The sequence below is a fragment of the Microtus ochrogaster genome, chromosome 18 (genome assembly GCF_000317375.1).
Source record: "Microtus ochrogaster isolate Prairie Vole_2 chromosome 18, MicOch1.0, whole genome shotgun sequence".
NCBI classification, from domain to species: Eukaryota; Metazoa; Chordata; class Mammalia; order Rodentia; family Cricetidae; genus Microtus; species Microtus ochrogaster.
Genome location: NC_022020.1, coordinates 40,153,454 through 40,173,390, shown reverse-complemented (window position 1 = coordinate 40,173,390; position 19,937 = coordinate 40,153,454). Strand labels below are relative to the sequence as shown.

Below are 19,937 nucleotides of genomic sequence, written 5' to 3'. Positions count from 1 at the left end.
ATTTTATGTATATGAATGTTTTGTCTGCATGTATCCACAGCAGAAGAGAGAGAGCATCCGAACTCATGAGTGTACAGTAGAGATGGTTCAGACACTTGTGAGCCACAATGTGGGTGCTGGGAACTGAACTCGGGACCTCTGGAAGAGCAGTCAATGCTCTTAAGCTGTTTTTAACCACTGAGTTATCCCTCCAGCCCATATACTAATTTTTAAATGAATAATAAAAAGGTCATTGATAAGATGTAATTTAATTCCCCCCCCCGCCAAAAAAAGAGAATGGTTTATCTTTGTCTTGGTTCTGATTCAAGGTCTTACTATATATCCCTGGCTGGCCTGGAACTAGCTTTCTAAACCAGGCTGACTTCAAACTTACAGCGATCCTCCTGCCTCTGCCTCACAGGTGCTGGGATCACAGGTGTGAGCCACCATTATCAGCTCAAAGATTTCGTGAGTAACATACCATCATAAATGTTTGGTCTTTATTTATTTAAAAAGATTTGAACTTGGTAAATCAAAGTGTTTAATGAACAACAATCATCTTATAATGGATGAGGTCATTGACCACCCCGTCAGGTTAGAAATATATGTCTACTGATATGTGAGAGTGGTTGAGTTTGTGTTTTGTGCACATGTAGAAAGAGACAAAATCTGTGTCTCCAGGAATTCTGGGAAAAGCACAAATTCAAATACTTTTGTTCACTTTTATTTAACTCAAAATAGCTAGTAACATAAAAACATTTTAAAAATTATCTCTAATACTTCACCATTTAGCTATTTTTCACTGACGACACTTGATTACTTTATTTCTAACATGTAATTACGCAATCAATTGTAAAAACGTTATCTTTAAAAGTTCACAGCAGGCCTTCAATCTGTGGGGTTAGACGCTAATAAAAATTCATGACATGGTACTTTCAACTGTACATGTTTCTCCAACATTTAAATTTATGAAAATTTATAACCATAAGTAGGTTATGTTCATCAGTACATACACACAGGTAGGACATACATTCTACAAAAGATGACCATCTGTTTGACACCCAGTAGAGAAGACATCATCAAATATCGAACTCACATTAATCCATACATGATGCCAGCGAAGAGAAATCTGGAAGAACAACCCCACAAAAGCCTGTGGCAATACCCTGACTGTACACCAGGGAGGAAACCCAGACACAAACAGTTCATCTGTGCCTGCTGCCACCAGTGTCAACTCACATCTGACTCGCACTGGTACATGAACTTGTAGTGTGAGGCGAGTGTTTAAAACGTGTTCTTCCTACAGGAAAGGGCCCCTGGGACTTCACTGGGGTGCCAACCAGCCTTCAGCGGGGCACTCATACTTTCCAATACTAGAGGAAAAAAGGGGAGGCCAGACTTCCGGTATAGTGTCTTCCTAGGGGACGCTCAAGGATTGCGCCAACACCCCATTTCATCTCAAGCACCGATGCTGGAAGCCAACCCGTAGGTGGGAGGGAACACCCCTGAAGTGGGAACTAAACGTATTCTATCTAGTCTTCAGTGCATTCTACTGTCAGTAAAACTGGATTTCCAGGCTGGCTTTTTCCTCACACTGAGCAGTGGGTTCCAGGGCCCTCTTTTGGTGCCAGCACCCCTGAATACGGTATCCCCCTCCGAGAAAAATCTCATGATGTAAAGATGAGTGTTGTCAAGGTCCAAACAAAAGGCCACCAAAGTCACTCAGGGTCAGCAGGACTCAGGATATGATTTCCAATTAGCAAATGGTGCAGTTGAAGCAGAGATGGTTCTGTTTGGTGACACTCGGTGCCCCCAGTAATCCATTGCGGCTTCCTTGTCCTGACTTCCCATGTTGGAATCTCCCTTTTTTACTCCAACAATTGGACATAAGCTGCTGCCCTGGTTCAGTTTCTAATTTTAAAAGCACCATTCTAATAGAAATGTCCCTGTTCTGAAGGAAGCGAGGACTGGATTTTCCCACTAGCTAGAGCTATTGTGTCACAGAGTTTCAGTTAAGTTGGTCGAGCTATTGATGTTCTTGCCATTGACACTGAAACTTGCTTCAGCTTCTTCCAGCCAGGTAGGGCTTCTACCTGGGCTGCAGATGAGAATAAAATATTCCATGAAGAACTCCTTCGATGACCACATTGGGAAAATCTGAAAAAGAAAAAGAAAGCTGCTTTTCTTAACATGCACCAACGACATATAATCGTGTTTATGGACGAAGCGTCAGAACCGCTACATCTCTCTCGAGTCCACATGACCGAGCCATTTGCCCTTGGTCAGGAAAGAAGGTCAGAGATCAAGGCCATAGTTTCAGAGGCCAGGGTTGCTACTTGGGCCTATTTACCCACGGCAAGGAGTGCTATTTGTGCTTCTCAACCGGAGGCCATTTTGGCTCCCACCAGGCACTGTGGGATAGCATGGCCAGATTTGTAGTGTTATGGATTCAGGGGCTGCTCTTCAAATGGTTAATGCCACTAGGCCCCAGCTCTTTATCTGGATGCTTCCTCACAAGGAAGATGGATTACGCTGGCAATTCAATTTCTAACAAAAATCTCAATACACTCGAAGGAATTCCAAGATTTCTATTGGGACTACTTGGCTGCGGTTTTTCCACTGAGGCTTACGGAGCCACTTCGTCCAAGTTGTGTGTGTACTTGTGGGAGTACTTCTGGAGACTAGAAATAGGGAGTCTGTCTTTTAACTCCAAATTCTAACAAAAGTCATCCTGTCCAACTTGAAACAGCAGCCTCACTTTCGCAGAAGGCAATGCAGAGGTACGCAAAGCATGTTGAGCCAGTTTCTAGTGTGAGAGCAGATATAGTGGAATGCAGGGGGATCAATCTTCTTCCCATAGCGCAGATGTTCACGTTGAAGTTTCGATCTGTGCACAATTACATCAGGAGCTGGGCAGTCTGGGTAGTAATTATGCAAATGGACTACCATCTTGATACTTCTTTTCATCCTTCCATGCCCTATAGAGCAGCTACCTTATTAAGTCATGTGCAAGGGAACTGGGCTTCCTCAGAGAAGGTAGGGAGGCTTCAGGGGCAATAAGGGGACAATACAGTCGATGGCAAGGGAGCCGAGAGGATTCAGAGTCATGGGTGGAAGTGAGACAGTGAGGGGCCTGGTGCTCAGGAGGACAGAGGTGCCAGGTCAGACCTATGAAGATCTCACGGGAATGTATCAGAGATGTGCTGAGGGTATTGAGGGATTTGAAATGGAGCAAGACATGAACTTTTGAAAGATGACTGACTGCCAGGCCGAGAACGGACTAAAGCGAGTGTGGGGTGGATACAGATCAGCCTGGTTACTGCGATGGTGCAGAGGAAGATGCTGCTGCAGGACACAGAAAAGCGGATGGGCTCTAGAGAAATGAAGGATGCGACAGATACAAGTGACTAGGAAATAAAAGGAGGAGTCAAGGATTCAGCTGGCTGGGGTGGTGTGTGCTTGTAATCTCAGGAATTGAAAACTGAGGCAGGACCTTGAGTTCAAGGACAACCTAGATGGTGTAGTGAGAGACGGTCTGGCAGGAGAGGAAAGACGAAGGAGGAAGAGAGAGGGGGTAGTCGGTAAAGGAAAAAATTAATAATAATTGAAGTCATCACAGGCACACCTTGGGTTTCTGTCTTAGCAAGCCAGAGGGTTGTGGGAGAAGCTGGGGAACGAACGGGAATTAGAAGGAAGCCAATCATTTCAGTTTGGGATCCGCTGAGTTTGAGACACCTGTGAGTCTAGTCAAGGGCGAAGTCAAGTACATAGCTGGAGATCTGACTGATTTCCCTTAGCAAACGTTCACTGAAATGGCTCTGCATCCTGGGTAGTCACCTCCCAGCTCTATGAACACAGCTGACTTGTTTTAACAGCGGTGAAGGATTTCACACCAAGACCTTCCTTACCGGTTATTGACAAGTTGGCGAGTGAAACCAAGTTCATGACTTGGGCCTGGCGCACAGTATATACTTGGTCATTACCACATGCCATACACACATCTAATTACCAGAAATAAAAATTACAGCCTCTGTCCAGGCCATGAAACAGGTGCTAGTAAGCAAATGATACAAATAAATATTTAAACAAATGTCTCTACTACATGATTAATGCGCTTTCTCTCTGGCTAATGACACTGGCTTTCCGAGTGTGTACCTTTCTGCTACACCACACACACACACACACACCCACACCCACACACACACACACACACACAATTTTTATAGATCACAGCTTTAAAAGCCTTCAGTAGGCTATAAATCTGTGTATTTGAATAAATGGTCTAGCTAATTCTAATTTTAAATTTATTTCTCATACAGATATTAATACAGTGACCCACTGATTAATTTTCAATAAAATATCCAAACATATTTCACATGGGTGGCATATTGCTATCCTTTGCCATCTGAAATCTGAAAATCTACTTAAAGACAGTTAATTTACACCGTGAACATATTTAACTTAAGAGGATTCAACAAAGTCCCATAAAACAATGAAAACCCCGTTCATTATGTCCGATGAGTAATTCTATACCGTGATTAATATGGATTAGAAGCAAGGACACAAAGCAGGGCACGGGTTACAGGACAGGGGATAGGAAAGGGAAAGGCGGCTCAGCATGAAAGGGCCACTTGAGCAGATTTGAATGAGGGGCCAGAGGAGCCAGATGTGAAGATATCCAGAAGGAAGTGCTCCCTGCACAGGATGCAACCAGTAGGGAGACTCTCCAAAGGACATAGTCTGCAGCCATTTCTACTGAAGGAAGCCAACAGGGTGATCTCAGGAAAAGTGAATAGCCTGGAAGGTGTCTCAACCTGATGGTCAGTGATGGGATAAGTGGGTACTGTGCCTGCCCCCACTCACTTGTTCCACTGCCCTTTAGACTGTAGATTCGAGCTTCCCCATGGCTTTGACTGAATACAACGCCCATTCCTGTTTGACATACTCAGGGAGCTGCTCTTTCCTTGGTCTCCCATTGGGAGGAGAGGGGAAGGAACAGAACCTGGATACACTTCTTGATAGTTTTACTGCCATGCCTCTATCTAACAACATTCACCGTGAGCAACAAGAACAGAAAAAAGCTGTACAGAGGCTGCTTTAGAGAGAGAGAGAGAGAGAGAGGAAGTAAAAGCTGTGAAGCTATGACATTCAACATGAGGCCTGGGAGCTGGCAGGCCCACCAAGCATGCAGACTGGAAGATTCAAGGAGGAAGCAGCAGGTGTTCGGGTGGGGGGAGGGTTGGCAAGGCAAATGCCCTAGAGGTGGAGCCAGCAGGGCTGGCAGGGTCAGTAGAATGGGCAGGACAGGTGTCCTGGGGGAGAGGGTTGGCAGAGTGGGTGCACTTGGGGCCCAGGATGAATCACAGTGTAGCTGGAACCAAGTGGGGTACGCGAGGAGAGATGATGTGGAACAGACCACAGAGCTCTTGTGAGCCACAGCAGGAGTGGAGTCTGTGTTGGAAATACAATACCACCTCTCAGCTGCACCGATGGGGTAGTTCAAGGCCACAAGCAGATTATTTAAAGAAAAGTTCAGTAAGCAGCATCTTTGATGGGAAAGCCAAGGGTGAGACAGCACTTGAAGGGAGAGGATGTGGCCAGCACACAGAAAGCTAATGAAAGGGCACGACAAAGAAGAGCATTGTCCAGAATATTCAGCCAGGTTGACGATGCCTACCTGGGTCCCTGGAAAGGGCTAATTTGTATTTTCCAGAAAATTTAAGACAAAGGCCAGAACGTGCACTTTTGAGGCTGTCAAGAGAATTCTCTCTGGAGGCCAGAGATGGCTCATGGGTTAAGAGCACTGGCTGCTGATGCAGAGTACTTGGGTTTGGTTCCTAGCACCTACACGGGGGTTCACAAACACCGCCAGCTCCTGTTTCAGGGACCTCTGCAGGTCCACAGAGAGTTCATATACATATACGCAGCAAGACACTCATACACTTAGAATAGAAATAAATAAATCTTTAAAACAGAGGGTATTCTCGTGACTTTTGTTGTTAAAAGCTAATAAGATAATGATCAGCCATTCTTTTTTATTTCATTGGCGCATATATGTGCACACATGTGATTACATACGGAAGGTAGAAGTCAACCTCTAGTGTCATTCTCAGGAGCTGTTCCCCTTGTTGTTTGAGACAGGGTCTCGGTGGCTGAAAGAACACTGCTCAGCTAGGCTGGCTGACCAGTGAGCTCCAGGGATCCTCCTTTTGCCTCCAAAGTGCTCGTTTACAACTGCACCATGGTGCCCGGGTTGTTTGTTTGTTTGTTTGTTTATTTATTTATTCTTAATGTAGGCTCTGTGTGCAGAACTCAGATTTTTATGTTTGAATGGCAAATGCTTTACCAATAAACCTACCTATCCGGCCTCGAGTCTCTAGGCAGAACGTCTAAGATGTAAAGAGAGTGGATGTGAATGGGAGTCGGTAGCTCTCAAGATTCCCACACTCGGTATTTTCAGGAATAATGGCTTCCCCTCACTGAAAGGCATGTTAACAACACAGTGTGGTACAGAGGAAGTTCCTCTAAGGCCAGAGAAATCTAATTTCCAAAACTGGGTCTGCCAAAGTTTTAAGACTATAACATGAAGGGTTGGCCACTGCGCCCCTGTATCTCCCTGTCCACCAAACCCATTAATTATGGTTATTCTCAAATAGGAGGTCCCTTATTTTGGTCTACACTATCAAGTGACCAACAACACACACACCTTCCTGCTTTCGACATTTGCCCTGATTCCCAGAAGGCCCCTCGGTCTCCACTGTCAAAGTGTACACCATGTGGTAGGTGCTGCTTAAAAGCTTAAAGAATCAGATTTAAAGATCACAAACTATCCCCCTGGCCCCTCTCTCTTCCATCAAGCCCATGGCTATTCCAGGCCAGTCATTACTGTTTTCCCCACTGCTGCGGGAGCTCTAGACAGGTGCATGAGGAGAGAGAATTCCAGAACAATTATGTATGTAATCATTTTACAAGATAATGACTGTTTAATCTAGACTGGGTTGTACTGTATTTACTAAACATAATTTTTTAATGTAACACTGGCTAATATGTTAATAATTAATTAATATAAATATTTTAAGTATAGGAAGCAGTCCTTAAAAGGGGTAACTGTTCCTCACTGATAAGACATGCACAAAAAGCCACCGTGAAACCATATTCTTTAGAGCTGAGGCAACTCTCTGAGCAGGGTTAGAGGGGTCTCAGAGTAAACTGTGCCTGCGTCCTGGTCACCTTCCCTTTCCCGGCAGGCAAGCGGGTGACCCGACTACAAGCCCCGTGCTACACAGCAGTCTCCTCTCCAGCTCATAGGAAGGTTTAGTTGACAGAAACAGTGGATCCTTCATCTATGCTTTCTTGTGACTTGATAGTTGTCATTCCTAGAGGCTGGAGACCTGGTGTGCTAAAAGCCAAGAAGGAAAACCTGGGCCTTAGATGGTCCACCTGAGTCCGGCAAGTCACCAACATCCCCGAGCCGGAATTTTCCCCGTTAGCCAATGATATTACCTGCTGAGCCTATTTTATGAGGCCGCCTGCAAATGAACTGAGATGATGCTGAGCATGTCCTCCAGGAACATTGCATAGGGGAACACTTTGAGAGGGACTCTAGGGAACTGGAACCGAAAAAGGACGCATGCTGCAATATCGATTATGGTTACACTTAAATCAATTAGCTATATTTGAAATACACAACTTAAAAATATATAGTTTATCATCCAAGACACTAAAGCCTAAATGGAAACGCAGGTATAGCTGCAACACATGCGCCCAGCTTTGGGAAGGAAGCATTTTTTAAGAAAGACTAGAACCTTTAACCTGAACTCTGACCTCTAGATTAAAAACAAGCAGCAGTCTGAAAAACATCACAAAAAAAAAGAAGAAAAATAAGTACCTTTATCCCTTCTTTTCTCTAATTCAAAATAGGCTAGGAAGAGAGAAAGAAAAATTACATTTCCTCCTGAAAGGCCGGCCCCAATTAAAATTCTAAATGTCTCTTACACCAAGAGCACTGGTTTATTGGCAGATGATTAAGCCCTGGACCGATGTCACTCTGTTAGACCCATATTACAAACGTGGTTTATGTGGTGCAGGGGCAAATCAGTAAAGAGCTGTTAGCAGATGACAGGTTTGATTACCGCTGGCTGCAGGCAAGACGTATGGATCCCCGAGGAACAGCAGCACCGGCTGGTGGGACAGCTTGCTGGAAAGGTCGAAAACAGGCATGTCAGCATCAGGGGACGATGGTAAACAGAAAACACTACAAACTAGCTTTGAGGGGATCAGACTGCTGTGTGGGATGTCCCTAGGTCTCCGCATCCACCAGCGTGGGTGAATAACAGCGCGCACACAGAGGGAAGCCATGGCAGCTCACTTGCTTCCCAATATTTCTCTTTGGGATGTGAGACAGATGCTCATCTATGCAGTAAATACCACTGCCGGGAAGTACTTTCTGAAACTCTGGGGTTTGAGCACAAGTCCAATAGTACTCTTACTACTTGCATGAAGCCATGGGGGCACGTAATTAACCCCTTTCATGCCGAGTTACAAGCAATTAGCCCTGCAAATTCCTATCAAATACTTATCATCTTCAAACCAATATCCAACATAGGTTTTCAAGAGGAACACAACTTTAAACAGGCGTACCATGGGTAGTTAAGAAACTGAACAAGCTCAGCTCTATTACTGATCTCTATAACCAACTCCTCGTTGATCGACATCAGTTCTTACCTTGACTCTTCAGATTCTGTCTCATCAAAAGATCTGAAATTTTTATAAAAGAAAAAAAAACAATTAAGTCAGACCAATATTTATGGCAACAAAACAAAGGTTCGTAGCCTCAGCAGTGAAATGGGAAACAGGCAGAAAGGTTGTGTACGGAGCCAAAGTACAGCTGACAACTAATCCTAAGAAATCTTCAGCCTGGGTGATTCTGGGCATTTCAAAATTTTCTTAAGATCATTTAAAAATCGTATGGCCTTATTACTGTTTGGGGGTTGGAATAGAAATAAAAAGGCCTCATTCCCCATAATTGTTAAGGTTTCTGTGCAAAACTCAAGAGCATCCATAAACCTGCCCTCCTAGGAAACACAAATACAGTATGTATGGACAGAACACACTGGCCACATAGACTACTTGGTGAGTATGGAAGATAATTCAGGCTCTGGGGTGAGCAGCAAGTGGCCACAGCGCTGAGGAGGCGCGGCGAAAAGTGTCTACTGCCCTGCACTCCGCAGACAGCTCAGGTTTAACCTGATCTCAGGAAAGGGCTGGGGTCGGAGGGAAAGAACGGGCAGAGCCCCTTCCCCAGATGGATTTGTGCTGCCTTATGTCTCTGTGGATCGACACTGGGCAGGGGTGTTGCTGAGCTTTCAGAGGCTAGCTCAGAATTCATCTCTAGCTGCTGGTGATGTTGCTCCCCCAGTTCCATGGTTAACAGGGACCACAGTTCATCCGTTACGAGTTCCTGAGGGAAGACAGTAGCCCTCATGGAAGGTCTGTGTTCTGCCGCTTGGACAGCTTGGGAAAAACACTTAGATATTGTGTCTCTGACCAACAGCCAAATGAGGGGTGCTGGATCAATAATCTCTAAAGTCATCTATAGCTTTAAAACTATATGAATATGGGAACTGGAGGGATGGTTCGGTGGTTAAGATCCTTGCTGCTCTTCCAGAGGATCTGAGTTTGGACTCCAGCACCCATGTTGGGCAACAACACACAACTGCCTATAACTCCAGCTCTGGTGGATCTGATGCCCTCTTCTGGATTCCACAGGCACCCCCTTCAAAAGCATGGCACACACAGACACAAGCATACATTCAAATAATAAAAGTATAGGTTTAAAAAGCTACATGAATATGTATACTTGGCACAAGCCAAGGACAGTCTAGATTCATAATTAGCATCTGCGACACTATGTGACACCATCATTTAAGAGGGTAGTTCCTTCTGCCTAAGCATGAGTTTGCCTGGACCATTTGCTGCATGATGGAGGTGAAGACTTGGGAGGGATTACTCTTACTATAAGTAGAGATATGAGAGAGAATGATGCCTCAGCTCAGAGCTTAGATGTGGCCAGCTTGCCCTGTGGCACCGCTCTGGGATATCTGTGAGGACAATCAGTTATCGAAGAGTTACTTAAGATGCACATCCATAATGTAAATAGCTGTTCTTACCCACAACTTTCTGCCTTTGGTAGAGAGGGCAAGTGTCTGACATTGAGGAAATCAAGGAAGAGTTTGGGAAGTTCTTCGTTCTCCAAAATGACGGCCTGTGGAAGCAGAAAATGGAATTAAGAGCCGGGAGGGGAGTCTGTTAGACCATCAATCAAAGGAACTCCATCAAAAAGTCATAAGCGTCCATCAAAGTCATTGCCAGCAACATTCCCAGGGTTGATACGAGGAGTGGATTCAGCCTGGCACCCACTACACACCCTGCACTTTACCCACCGCTTCTCGGGAGATCTACAGAAGGGTCTCCTACCTTCAGACATTCCCTAACAGACAAGACATTGCAGAAGCACCGGACATGGTTCATGCCTTCACAGAGACTCTGATCCATCCTGAACAGTCCAACCCCAGGCACATCAGCTACACAAATCAAATTTTCCCTATTGAGTGATAAAATATTTACATTTCCATAACAGGCCACTAGTCCTAGGAAATACTGCAGGTTTTCCATCTGGAAGATTTAGCCTACGCCCTTAGTTATCACCTGCTCCTGCACTAGGACCAGCTGACATTTATTGCCATCTGGACAGCTCCACTTAAAGGGTCAGTGACAACTTTACCGCTAAGTGTAAATCAGGGCATATACTGAAAAAAATCTATAAAGTTCTTCCACTTAAAGAGCTCTGCTAAAGAGCTGGCATAATGGCAGAAACGTGTCAGCACACCGAGATCCAAATGATGCAAAATGTGGAGGAGAAATCTGATGGAGGCTAGGGGGTGCATTTTCATATTTATGCATTTTTAAAAGTATCTGCCAACGTGTGTTAACAGATTATACACCTGATACCAGGTCCTCTCTCTCCACTAAGGAGCGAAGACGACGATGCAACTGCTCTTTTGCTTGTCTAAATCTAGCCCAGGCTGGTCCTGAATTCACAACAGTCCCCTTGCCTCGACCTCCTCAGTGTTGGGATTATGGTTAGGAGTGGCTCTTAAGGGTCTACTTAAATAACATTCCATGGGTGAGCTTCTCCCCCCCCCCCCAATAAGCGTATGTTATCTAAAGAATAATGGAAATTAGTTAAATATTGTCTGACAGAATCTTAGGAACAGCCATATAACTGATACAGAAGATACAGGATGAATACAAAAGGATTAAACTCTGAGCGCTTCTGTGCATTGTAGGCATGCCACCATTTCCATACTGAGCTGCTCATTTCTCACAGGTGAGGAATCCTATTGCCCACTGCAGATCACATACATGGATTAGGGCTACACAGGCTGTCGGGCCTGAGTAGGCACTGCAATACCCAATTTCTCCTGCTACTCAGGTCCCAGAGACAGCCCATCTGGAAAGTTTGGGTGTCTGGGCTGTCACCATCCCTCCCAGAGTCCACTGTACCAGAAAGACGTTAAGGACTAAAAGGAGAAGATAGAAGAGTGATGAGGAATTCTCCTCTAGTCGTTAAATAAAGCTGCCTGGGTACTTGTTAGAGTGGGTGCTGGTGCCCAGCAGCGAATAGAGCAGGTTCAGGGGAGGACGGGATAAAGAAATAAGCGCACACACAACTCAAACAACCTAGAGCACAGCGACAACACTCTCCAAATACATTCACTCCTACTGATCCATCCATGCACATACCCCTCTTCATCTCAGATCTCATTTTTTTTTTCTATTTATGCAAGCAGAAAAACAAAAACTTGAGAGAGCCAAGAAGGAAGGAGGCTCTCTGCCCACGGACAGAATTTCTGACATTTCAGCTCACTTCTTTCCAATTGCTTGACACTTATTATGAGCCCTACCTATTCAATAGCGTTTCGGAACATCCAGAGATCATTGCTTTGGTAGCCTAAGAAGTTCTAGAAGTTTGTGCCATGACAAAGGCTAGAAGGACCACTAAGATGTTTCTAGATGTCTGCTTAACAAGACAGCCTAATGCCCACTTGAAAAAAATGACTTAATGCTGTGTTAAATATGGAAGAATTTGCCCCAGAAAAAATTAACAACTTGTATAGGTGGTAGCCTTCAGATTTAAAAAATAATAATAAAAAAAAACAGGGGTGGGTGTTACATTCTTATCTCCACCCCTACCTTTTTAAAAACAAATTAAATCAATAAGAAGTGTGGGACACTTTTAATGACCCGAACTACTTAATTTCCAGGCTCTTTAGACATATCATCCATCACTGCACTATGGGGGAAGACATCTCTTGAGTGTTCAGGGGGCTCCTTCGGTTTTATTAATGCAAGATTTAGGGAATTTTAACAAGGTGAATTGTTTATTTGCCTTGACAGATTGGCTTACAATGCACTGGCTACATCCACAGCATGATCATTAATGACAAAAGACAGGCAAAAAGCTGTTTACACTGCACACAGGGACAGGAATTAATCCTGCTCCCTCTCCCTGGAGCTCTCCAAACAGATGACCACATTGTTTTAGGTAAGACATCCTGGCAGACAGAAACACAGAAAACTCTAGAAACTTACAGGCACCTATTTTTGTTCCAGGAATATTCTCAATTAATATTTTCCAGAAAACAATGGTCAAGCTACTCTTTAGGGCTCAGTGTTATAAAGAAAGCAGTACCCCGAGTGTGCAGGGAGTGTTGCTAAGGCTTTCAGCTACGTGGTCAGGAATGTTTCCTGAGCTTTGTTAGGAAACCTCACACACACACAAAAAAGAATTAATACTCTAGTCTGAACAAAGATGAAAAATTTACCTAATTTAATACAATATGAACAAATAAAAACAACTGTCATTAATTAGTACAGAGATGCCAAATAGGAATTAAATTAGTTCAACTCAGTCTTTTGGGCCATAAACACATGATCTCATGCAGGAGACTGAACAGGAAGTGGGGCCTCCCAGCTGTTCCACTTCCATCTTCATTCCTTGAAATGCTCGTCTCCAGGAGCAACCATCCCTCTCCAGGGCCACACCCTGACTCATCCCGCATCTTCAGAACCCATCTGGTTCACATCACCCAACTTTATTCCCCAGATAAGTTCCTAATTGTATAGAAAAATCACATTTTTAAATATGAAATCATGTCCCCACTGGTTTAGACTGCTGGTCTTTGTTAGTTTTTGGTGGTATTCATTTTTAGTCTCAAGGCAGTGTGGTGCACGAGGCATGTGGGTTTGATTGTCAGACTTGGTCTCCATCCTTTCTCCTTGTACGTACGGGGTTCTCGTGAGGATTCAAGGAGACATCCCCAAGAGTATCGGCATACAACTAGCATGTGAGAGATTTCACTCTCGTGTGTGTGTGTGTGTGTGTGTGTGTGTGTGTGTGTGTGTGTGTGTCTTGATTTCCAACTCATTTTTAATGACTTGGAAAGTTTGGATGAATATCTCTATAGTGACTAGATGTTAGCCACACATGTTCTGTGGATCCTTTTGAAAACGGGATAAAACTCTCTCTCTCCCTCCCCCTCTCTTTCTCTCTCTTTCTCTCTCTCTCATACACACACACACACACACACACACACACACACACGAGCGCACGCGCACACACACACAGAGGAGGACACTTCAGCAGAGGACACCTTCCTTTAGCTAGGCTGTGGCAGTCATATTGCTGAGCACTTGAGTACACTTGGCCTGGAACCCGACATGCCGACGACTGCTGTTCACAAGCCTCCCCAAGATGCCCTGGCTTCCTGTGTGGAGTCTCCCTCTCTGTCAAAACTTGCTGGAGTGTGTGCTTCCTTCACATCAGGGTCTTCAACTTTAGACTATGGTTAAAAAATATTTGTCCAGCCGGGCGGTGATGGCGCACACCTTTAATCCCAGCACTTGGGAGGCAGAGGCAGGCTGATCTCTGTGAGTTCGAGACCAGCCTGGTCTACAAGAGCTAGTTCCAGGACAGGCTCCAAAGCTACAGAAAAACCCTGTCTCGAAAAAAAAATATATTTGTTCAAGGGCTGGAGAGAGGGCTCAGTGGTTTAGAGTACTGGCTGTTCTTCCAAATAACCTGGTTTCAATTCCCAGTACCCACATGGCAGCTCATAACTGTTTTTAACTCTGAGATCTGACAGCCTCACACAGACATACATGCAGGCAAAACACCAATGCACATAAAAGTAAATTTAAAAAATCTTTGTCTAAGTGGTGAAGGCATCATGGTAAAGAATTCTTCCTGGTGGACAAAAATCTACTATTCCCTAGTTCTAGCAAGCATTCTATTTCACTGCTTCTGTGTTCTGTATCTTCTACATAAGACTCAAAAGTGTAACAATTACTGGTGCCTAGGATTCCCCAACATGAGGAACCAGTAAGGAAAATATGATTTGAAACCTTTCAACCCTTAGCTGGTGAAGCCTAGACTCCACACATATCCGGTAAGGAGTATTTTGGTGGTGGGACGGTGCAAAGTTTCAGGCCCAGAGCTGTCTACTTGAGATCCTAAAGTCCCTGGCAGTAGAGTTCCCATGCTGCTCGCCCATTCTTGCAAAGCTGGCATGTGAGGCCTGGCAAATAATTTACAAAGTAAGAGAGTGTAACTCAAAACGAAATGGCCAAATTAGAGAAAAGGCTAGAAATAAATTCCATTGCATTTTACAGGTATAAGAGCTGAGTAAAATACTGTAAGAGGCACAATCAATCACAGATCCAAGACAGAGAGTAGCTTTTTCCACGCAAGTGCTGTGGTCTCCAGTGGCGGGTTAGCATGAAGGGTTTCTGCTACCCGCTGTCAAGAGAGCTGAGTCATCCGCCTCACCCCCTGCAATCCAAGAAAGAGAAAGAATGCAGCGAGGGAGAGCCAGAGGCAACAAGGACAATAACTAAAAAATGGCACTTTCCACAGAAGTAGGCTGCTCGAACAAGGAGAGATGGTAGAGGACCACGGGAGAGAGGGAGGCTCTTTCATTGCCAGGGCTAACTGGCCACACGTGGTAATATACACTCAGCATGTTCAAAGCAAGTCCGTCCTGGTAGGGGCAGAAGAAGTTCAGCTCCAACTGAACTCTGTTCAGTGAAGCTAGGAGAACACCCCAAGGGTGGGAAAAGAAACACCAAGGGGCTTCTAATCGATGAGGGTCCTTTAACACGCAACAGCGGAAAAACCCTCCAGACGAGCTGAAAATGCACCTGTGGGTTTTCACGCATCCAGTTTCTCACTTAGGGATATGAGCCGGACACACGCATGTGAAGACGACGACCATGGGAATAGCATTTCATCAAGGGACTGTACCGAGTGCGTTTGTACTGTGACACACCTGGATACCACTGCATCTAGCGAATATTAAAAATGAAAACTTCAATGAATATTAAAACTGGGCAATGAAATAGGCTTTGCAAAACTTTATTATTTTTCTCTACATGGTGTTAATAAGCGTTGTGTGGGGGAGGGGATCTCATACTCTATATAAAATCATTGACAAAAACTTGTCTGAATGGGACAGAAAAACAACAGCATTGGTACAGTGGCCTCACCGGCCTGGTGTTTACTCCAGAAATGTCGTTTTTATTGAAAAGGTGCAATTATCATCATGTAACACAAATCACAAAACCCTGATTTTTCTACCCTATCAGCTTTATAAAATCATGGTCCCAAAGGGTGCCATTGATTAGTTGCACATGTTCTTTCTCTGGCATCCCAAATACTTAATTGTCAGTTATCCTTTCTTCTGCGGCCAGTAAAATGTGCTCACAAAAGTACAGAGGGACCTGTTCTGCCTTAACCTCTGCAAGATGCCATCATGCGCCAGAAAACACTGGTAAAATATCACAGGATCACACCATCCGACAAGGGAGACGTATAAACACTGTAATGATTTCCCACGAGTTTCCATTTTAGAAAATTGTCACTAAAGCCAGCATAAATGGTGACACGTCTCCGCTGAGGACACGGCGAAATCGAACGCTGGCATTCTAGTTAGGGCCGAACCTACCCAGCAGCCAATTATAACAGGAAGGGAACATCTTGAAAGCTCGGATGAGCCCGCTCGGCTAACCTTCCGTGATCACTGCGGGGCACTTTTGTTTTCACGTTTGATCTTTTCATTATCAATTCTAAATATTAAACAGACGTGCACATGCATGCATGCATACATACATAGCAGGTATATTACTCCCTATGAGGTTGCTGTGAACTGCAGGCATGCTCTGCCTATACGGTTGCTATGGACTTGCAGGGGACCTCTTTGTCACAGAAGTCAGGAGGTTTCACGAGTCCTGTAAGTGATTCCAGTCCATCTAGTTTGGTTTGAAATGTCTGATTTGGGGAGTGACAAAGTTCACCACGACAGTTTTTCTTCTCTTGCCCACAAAAGCAGCTTCATACCATACCTACTTCAGAGGAGTCGCTGAGAACAGGGAGGGAGAAAAAAATCAATATCTCCACACAGCAGTAAGCGGGCCTCGGTGTCACCGTCCTCTGGGACCCAAGCCTGTGGAAGCTCTGTGGTCCTCAGTCTCCCACTTAGTCACCTCCTGGCACTTGGTCCCAATTCACACAACGAGCCACAGTAAGACTAGCAAAGTCATTTTTAAAAACACCATGCAGTACACAGATCTCAGGAAGACTGCGGCCATCTAAAAACTAAAAAGCAGGTGTGCAGCTGAAGAACCCATGGCCTCGTGCATTCTTTGTTTTGACTGACTCCATCCCCAAGGTGCGTTGAGCTTGTGCTTTGGCAAAACTTGTGCTCCTTATAGAATTCAAACATCTGTCTGCTAAGGTTTCCCAGAGCTTTGTAGACTATCTTATTAAAAAAATATATCCAAGGACCTACATGGAAAGTTGAATGCCAAGAAGGGCCTTTATGAAATGAAGAATCTGTAAAGAAAGACTGGGATTTGGCTTAAGAAATTCTAAAAAGAAATTCTTAAAATTTTTTCATTAAAAGTGTATTGCAGTGTGTGTGTGTGTGTGTGTGTGTGTGTGTGTGTGTGTGTGTGTGTGTGTGTGAATGGAACGCAGAGAACAAAGTCCAGGAACCATCTGTGAGCCCCTGAGATGGAACTCATGTCAAGACTGGTGGCAGGTTGTTTACCTGAGCTAATGGGAGCTCACCAACTCCAGCTGGACAGGGAAGGAACCAGCACAGGACCAAACTAGACCCTCTGAATGTGGGCGACAGTTGTATGCCTGGGGCAGACTGAGGGGCCGCTGGCTGTGGCACCAGGATTTATCCCTACTGCTTGTCCTGGCTTTTTGGAACCCATTCTCTTTGGATGGATACCTTGTGCAGCCTAGATATAGTAGGGGGGGCCTTGGACCCTCTACTAAGCAATGTGCCTTCCCCTCTCTGGGGAGTAGATGAGGGGTTGGGAGTAAGGTGGAGGGAATGGGAGGAGAGGGAGTGCGAACTGGGATTGGTATGGAAAATGAAAAAAGGTTGTTTTTTTTTTTTTTTAAAAAAAATAAAAGAAAAAAAAAAGAATGGTGGCAGGTGCCTATACCCACTGAGCCATCTTGCTGGCCCAAACCTTTTTTAAAGACAAGGTCTTGTTACATATCCTAGGCTAGTCTGGAACTCACTTAGTAATTTAAGCTTGCCTTGAACTCTTGATTCTTCCATATTTACCTTGTGAATTTTAGGGTACAGCTGTATGCTACTCTGCCTAGCAATATATATATATATGTATATATATATATATACATATATATATATGTGTGTGTGTATATATATATATACACACACACATATATATGTATATAGTTTTAATGCAAATCACAAATAAATTCAAAATAGCCACGGGAATTTAAAAATACATTCCTTTCTTCGGATTTAAAATTTATTTTAACATTTTGACTAATTTGTGCTAGTATACAAAGAATTCCAGAAGCAGGGCCTAGAGAGCTGGTTCACTGGTTAAGAGCATTTGCTGCTTTACAGAGAGCCTGAGTTTGGTTTCCAGCACCCATGTCAGGTGGCTCACGGTTTTCTGTAACTCCAGTTCTGACTCTGGGGAGTCAGAGGCCTCTAGCTTCTTCAGATACCTGCCCTCAAGTGTACATATCCACACACAGACACACGTCCCTGTACATAATTAAAAATAATAAAAATAAATATAATCCCAGAATCAGAAATTAATTTCATTAATTTCTCTTTCATATTAAATACATTGAAAACAAAGCAAAGGAAACAAAGACTTGACCACAAAACAATTCAATACCTATTAGACAACTTCTGGCAGGCCTAATTTTCTTTTCCTGTTTTTTGAGACAGGGTTTCTTTGTGGAGCTTTGGAGCCTGTCCTGGATCTCACTTTGCAGACCAGGCTGGCCTCAAATTCACAGAGATCTGCCTGCCTCTGCCTCCCGAGCGCTGGGATTAAAGGGGTACATCACTGCCACCTGGCCCCTATTTTTTTTTTTAAGTATAAGGATGTAGCTCAGTGGCAAAGCCCTTTTCTAGTATATATGTGAGGCTCTAGGGGAAAAAACAAAATATATATTGCATGCATTTAATCCATTTAAATTTCTCGACATGTTGAATAAAAATATGCTCTGACTATATACTATGGAAAACATCGCATGTGACATTTTCTTGATGATGCAAGAAAAACAAACAAGCAAACAAACTCTAATACAACTATAAACCAGTTACTTACCGTCAGTCAAAACCAAGGTCTGGGGACTAACGCATTTGAGTAAAACTGTGCTACAAAGCAAACCAAAGCTGGCTTATTAAATCAAATTATGTAGTTAGGTGCTAATTTAAATAAAAATCATATACCACGTTTATGGAAGTGCTGCCCTAATATTTTAAGGAAGAAACAGTAATCGCAGCTGGACTTGCAAAATGTTGCCTGAGGGAGGCTTTCGTAGACTAGATTTTAATGCGGGATTTATAATTAATGCAGCCTGCGGGCGGTGATGAATTGATGTGTTTTAAGTGCTTGAAAACAATTTGCTCACTTACGTCTCTCTCACACACACGCCTTTGGCTTACTTAGCATCCTGTCCTGTTGCAGCTTGACCCAGGTCCAGCACAGCTGGAGCACACCATCCAGGACTGGGCCTTGCTGGGTGCACACAGCCCTACCATGCTGCAGTTAAAAGGGTGCCATAGGCTTACATCGACTTCTTAAAAACGAAGGGCTCTGGTCTAATGCCATGGCCTACTCCTACAATTACAAACACTGCTGTGTGTCACTCGGTTAAACAAGTTATGGTTAGATGTGTAATTAGCTTTACATGAAATTAAGACCCCTTGATGAGCAAAATTCATTAGGGAAACACAATGGAAAAGGACTTGAGTGTGACATGTGACTTAATCTAAGACCCAGAGCAAGTCCTCAGAGAAACAATACAAGGAATGAAAAGCAGCCATTGTGGAACTGGCTCCTAGGTCTGAAACCAGAAGCTAATCTGTTAAGCAGACCAAAACCAACCAACCAACCAAACAAAAAAACCAAAAAACAAACAAACAAACAAACAAACCCAAAACAACAACAACAAAAAAAACCCAAAGGTGTGAGAAAGTACTTGGCTTCTTCGCAACAATGAAAAAATGCAGTCAATGAAATGGCTCATACCAAACGCACAGACAGGATAGCAGCAGGTCCGCACAGATGCCAAGGGGGACAGAGCACATTAACAAGCCAAACGACACTGTAGTCTTCTCTGTCAATGGATGGTAACGACCACAAAGTAAGTGCGAGAGACCAACAAGCTTCTCCAAAATGAACAGCCAAGCCCCAGTAGTCTTCTTTGTGTTCCTCTCTCCACCCTCGTCCCTTCCACCTTTGCTGGACCATGGACATGATCTTCAAGATTAGCTATAATTTCATGACCATGAGGAAAAGGAGGAAAGAACAGAATAATTCTAATCTAT

At 44.0% G+C, this 19,937-nt stretch overlaps 1 protein-coding gene across 2 annotated transcripts in view; it reads right to left on the bottom strand.

Annotated features, from left to right (window-relative positions):
* Window positions 1-407: 407 nt before the first annotated feature.
* Window positions 408-19,937, bottom strand: part of Snx24 (sorting nexin 24) — a 152,765-nt gene continuing 133,235 nt past the window's right edge. Inside the window, exons 4-8 of one of the 2 annotated variants that reach the window (XM_026783394.1) lie at window positions 10,149-10,243; window positions 8,704-8,736; window positions 8,112-8,176; window positions 7,868-7,900; window positions 408-2,136 (exon numbers count right to left, since the gene is read on the bottom strand). In XM_026783394.1, coding sequence (XP_026639195.1) covers window positions 2,069-2,136; window positions 7,868-7,900; window positions 8,112-8,176; window positions 8,704-8,736; window positions 10,149-10,243 — 294 coding nt within the window. In that variant the 3' untranslated portion in view covers window positions 408-2,068. The remainder of the gene's footprint in view (window positions 2,137-7,867; window positions 7,901-8,111; window positions 8,177-8,703; window positions 8,737-10,148; window positions 10,244-19,937) is intronic. The other variant, XM_026783395.1, reaches the window with a different exon arrangement.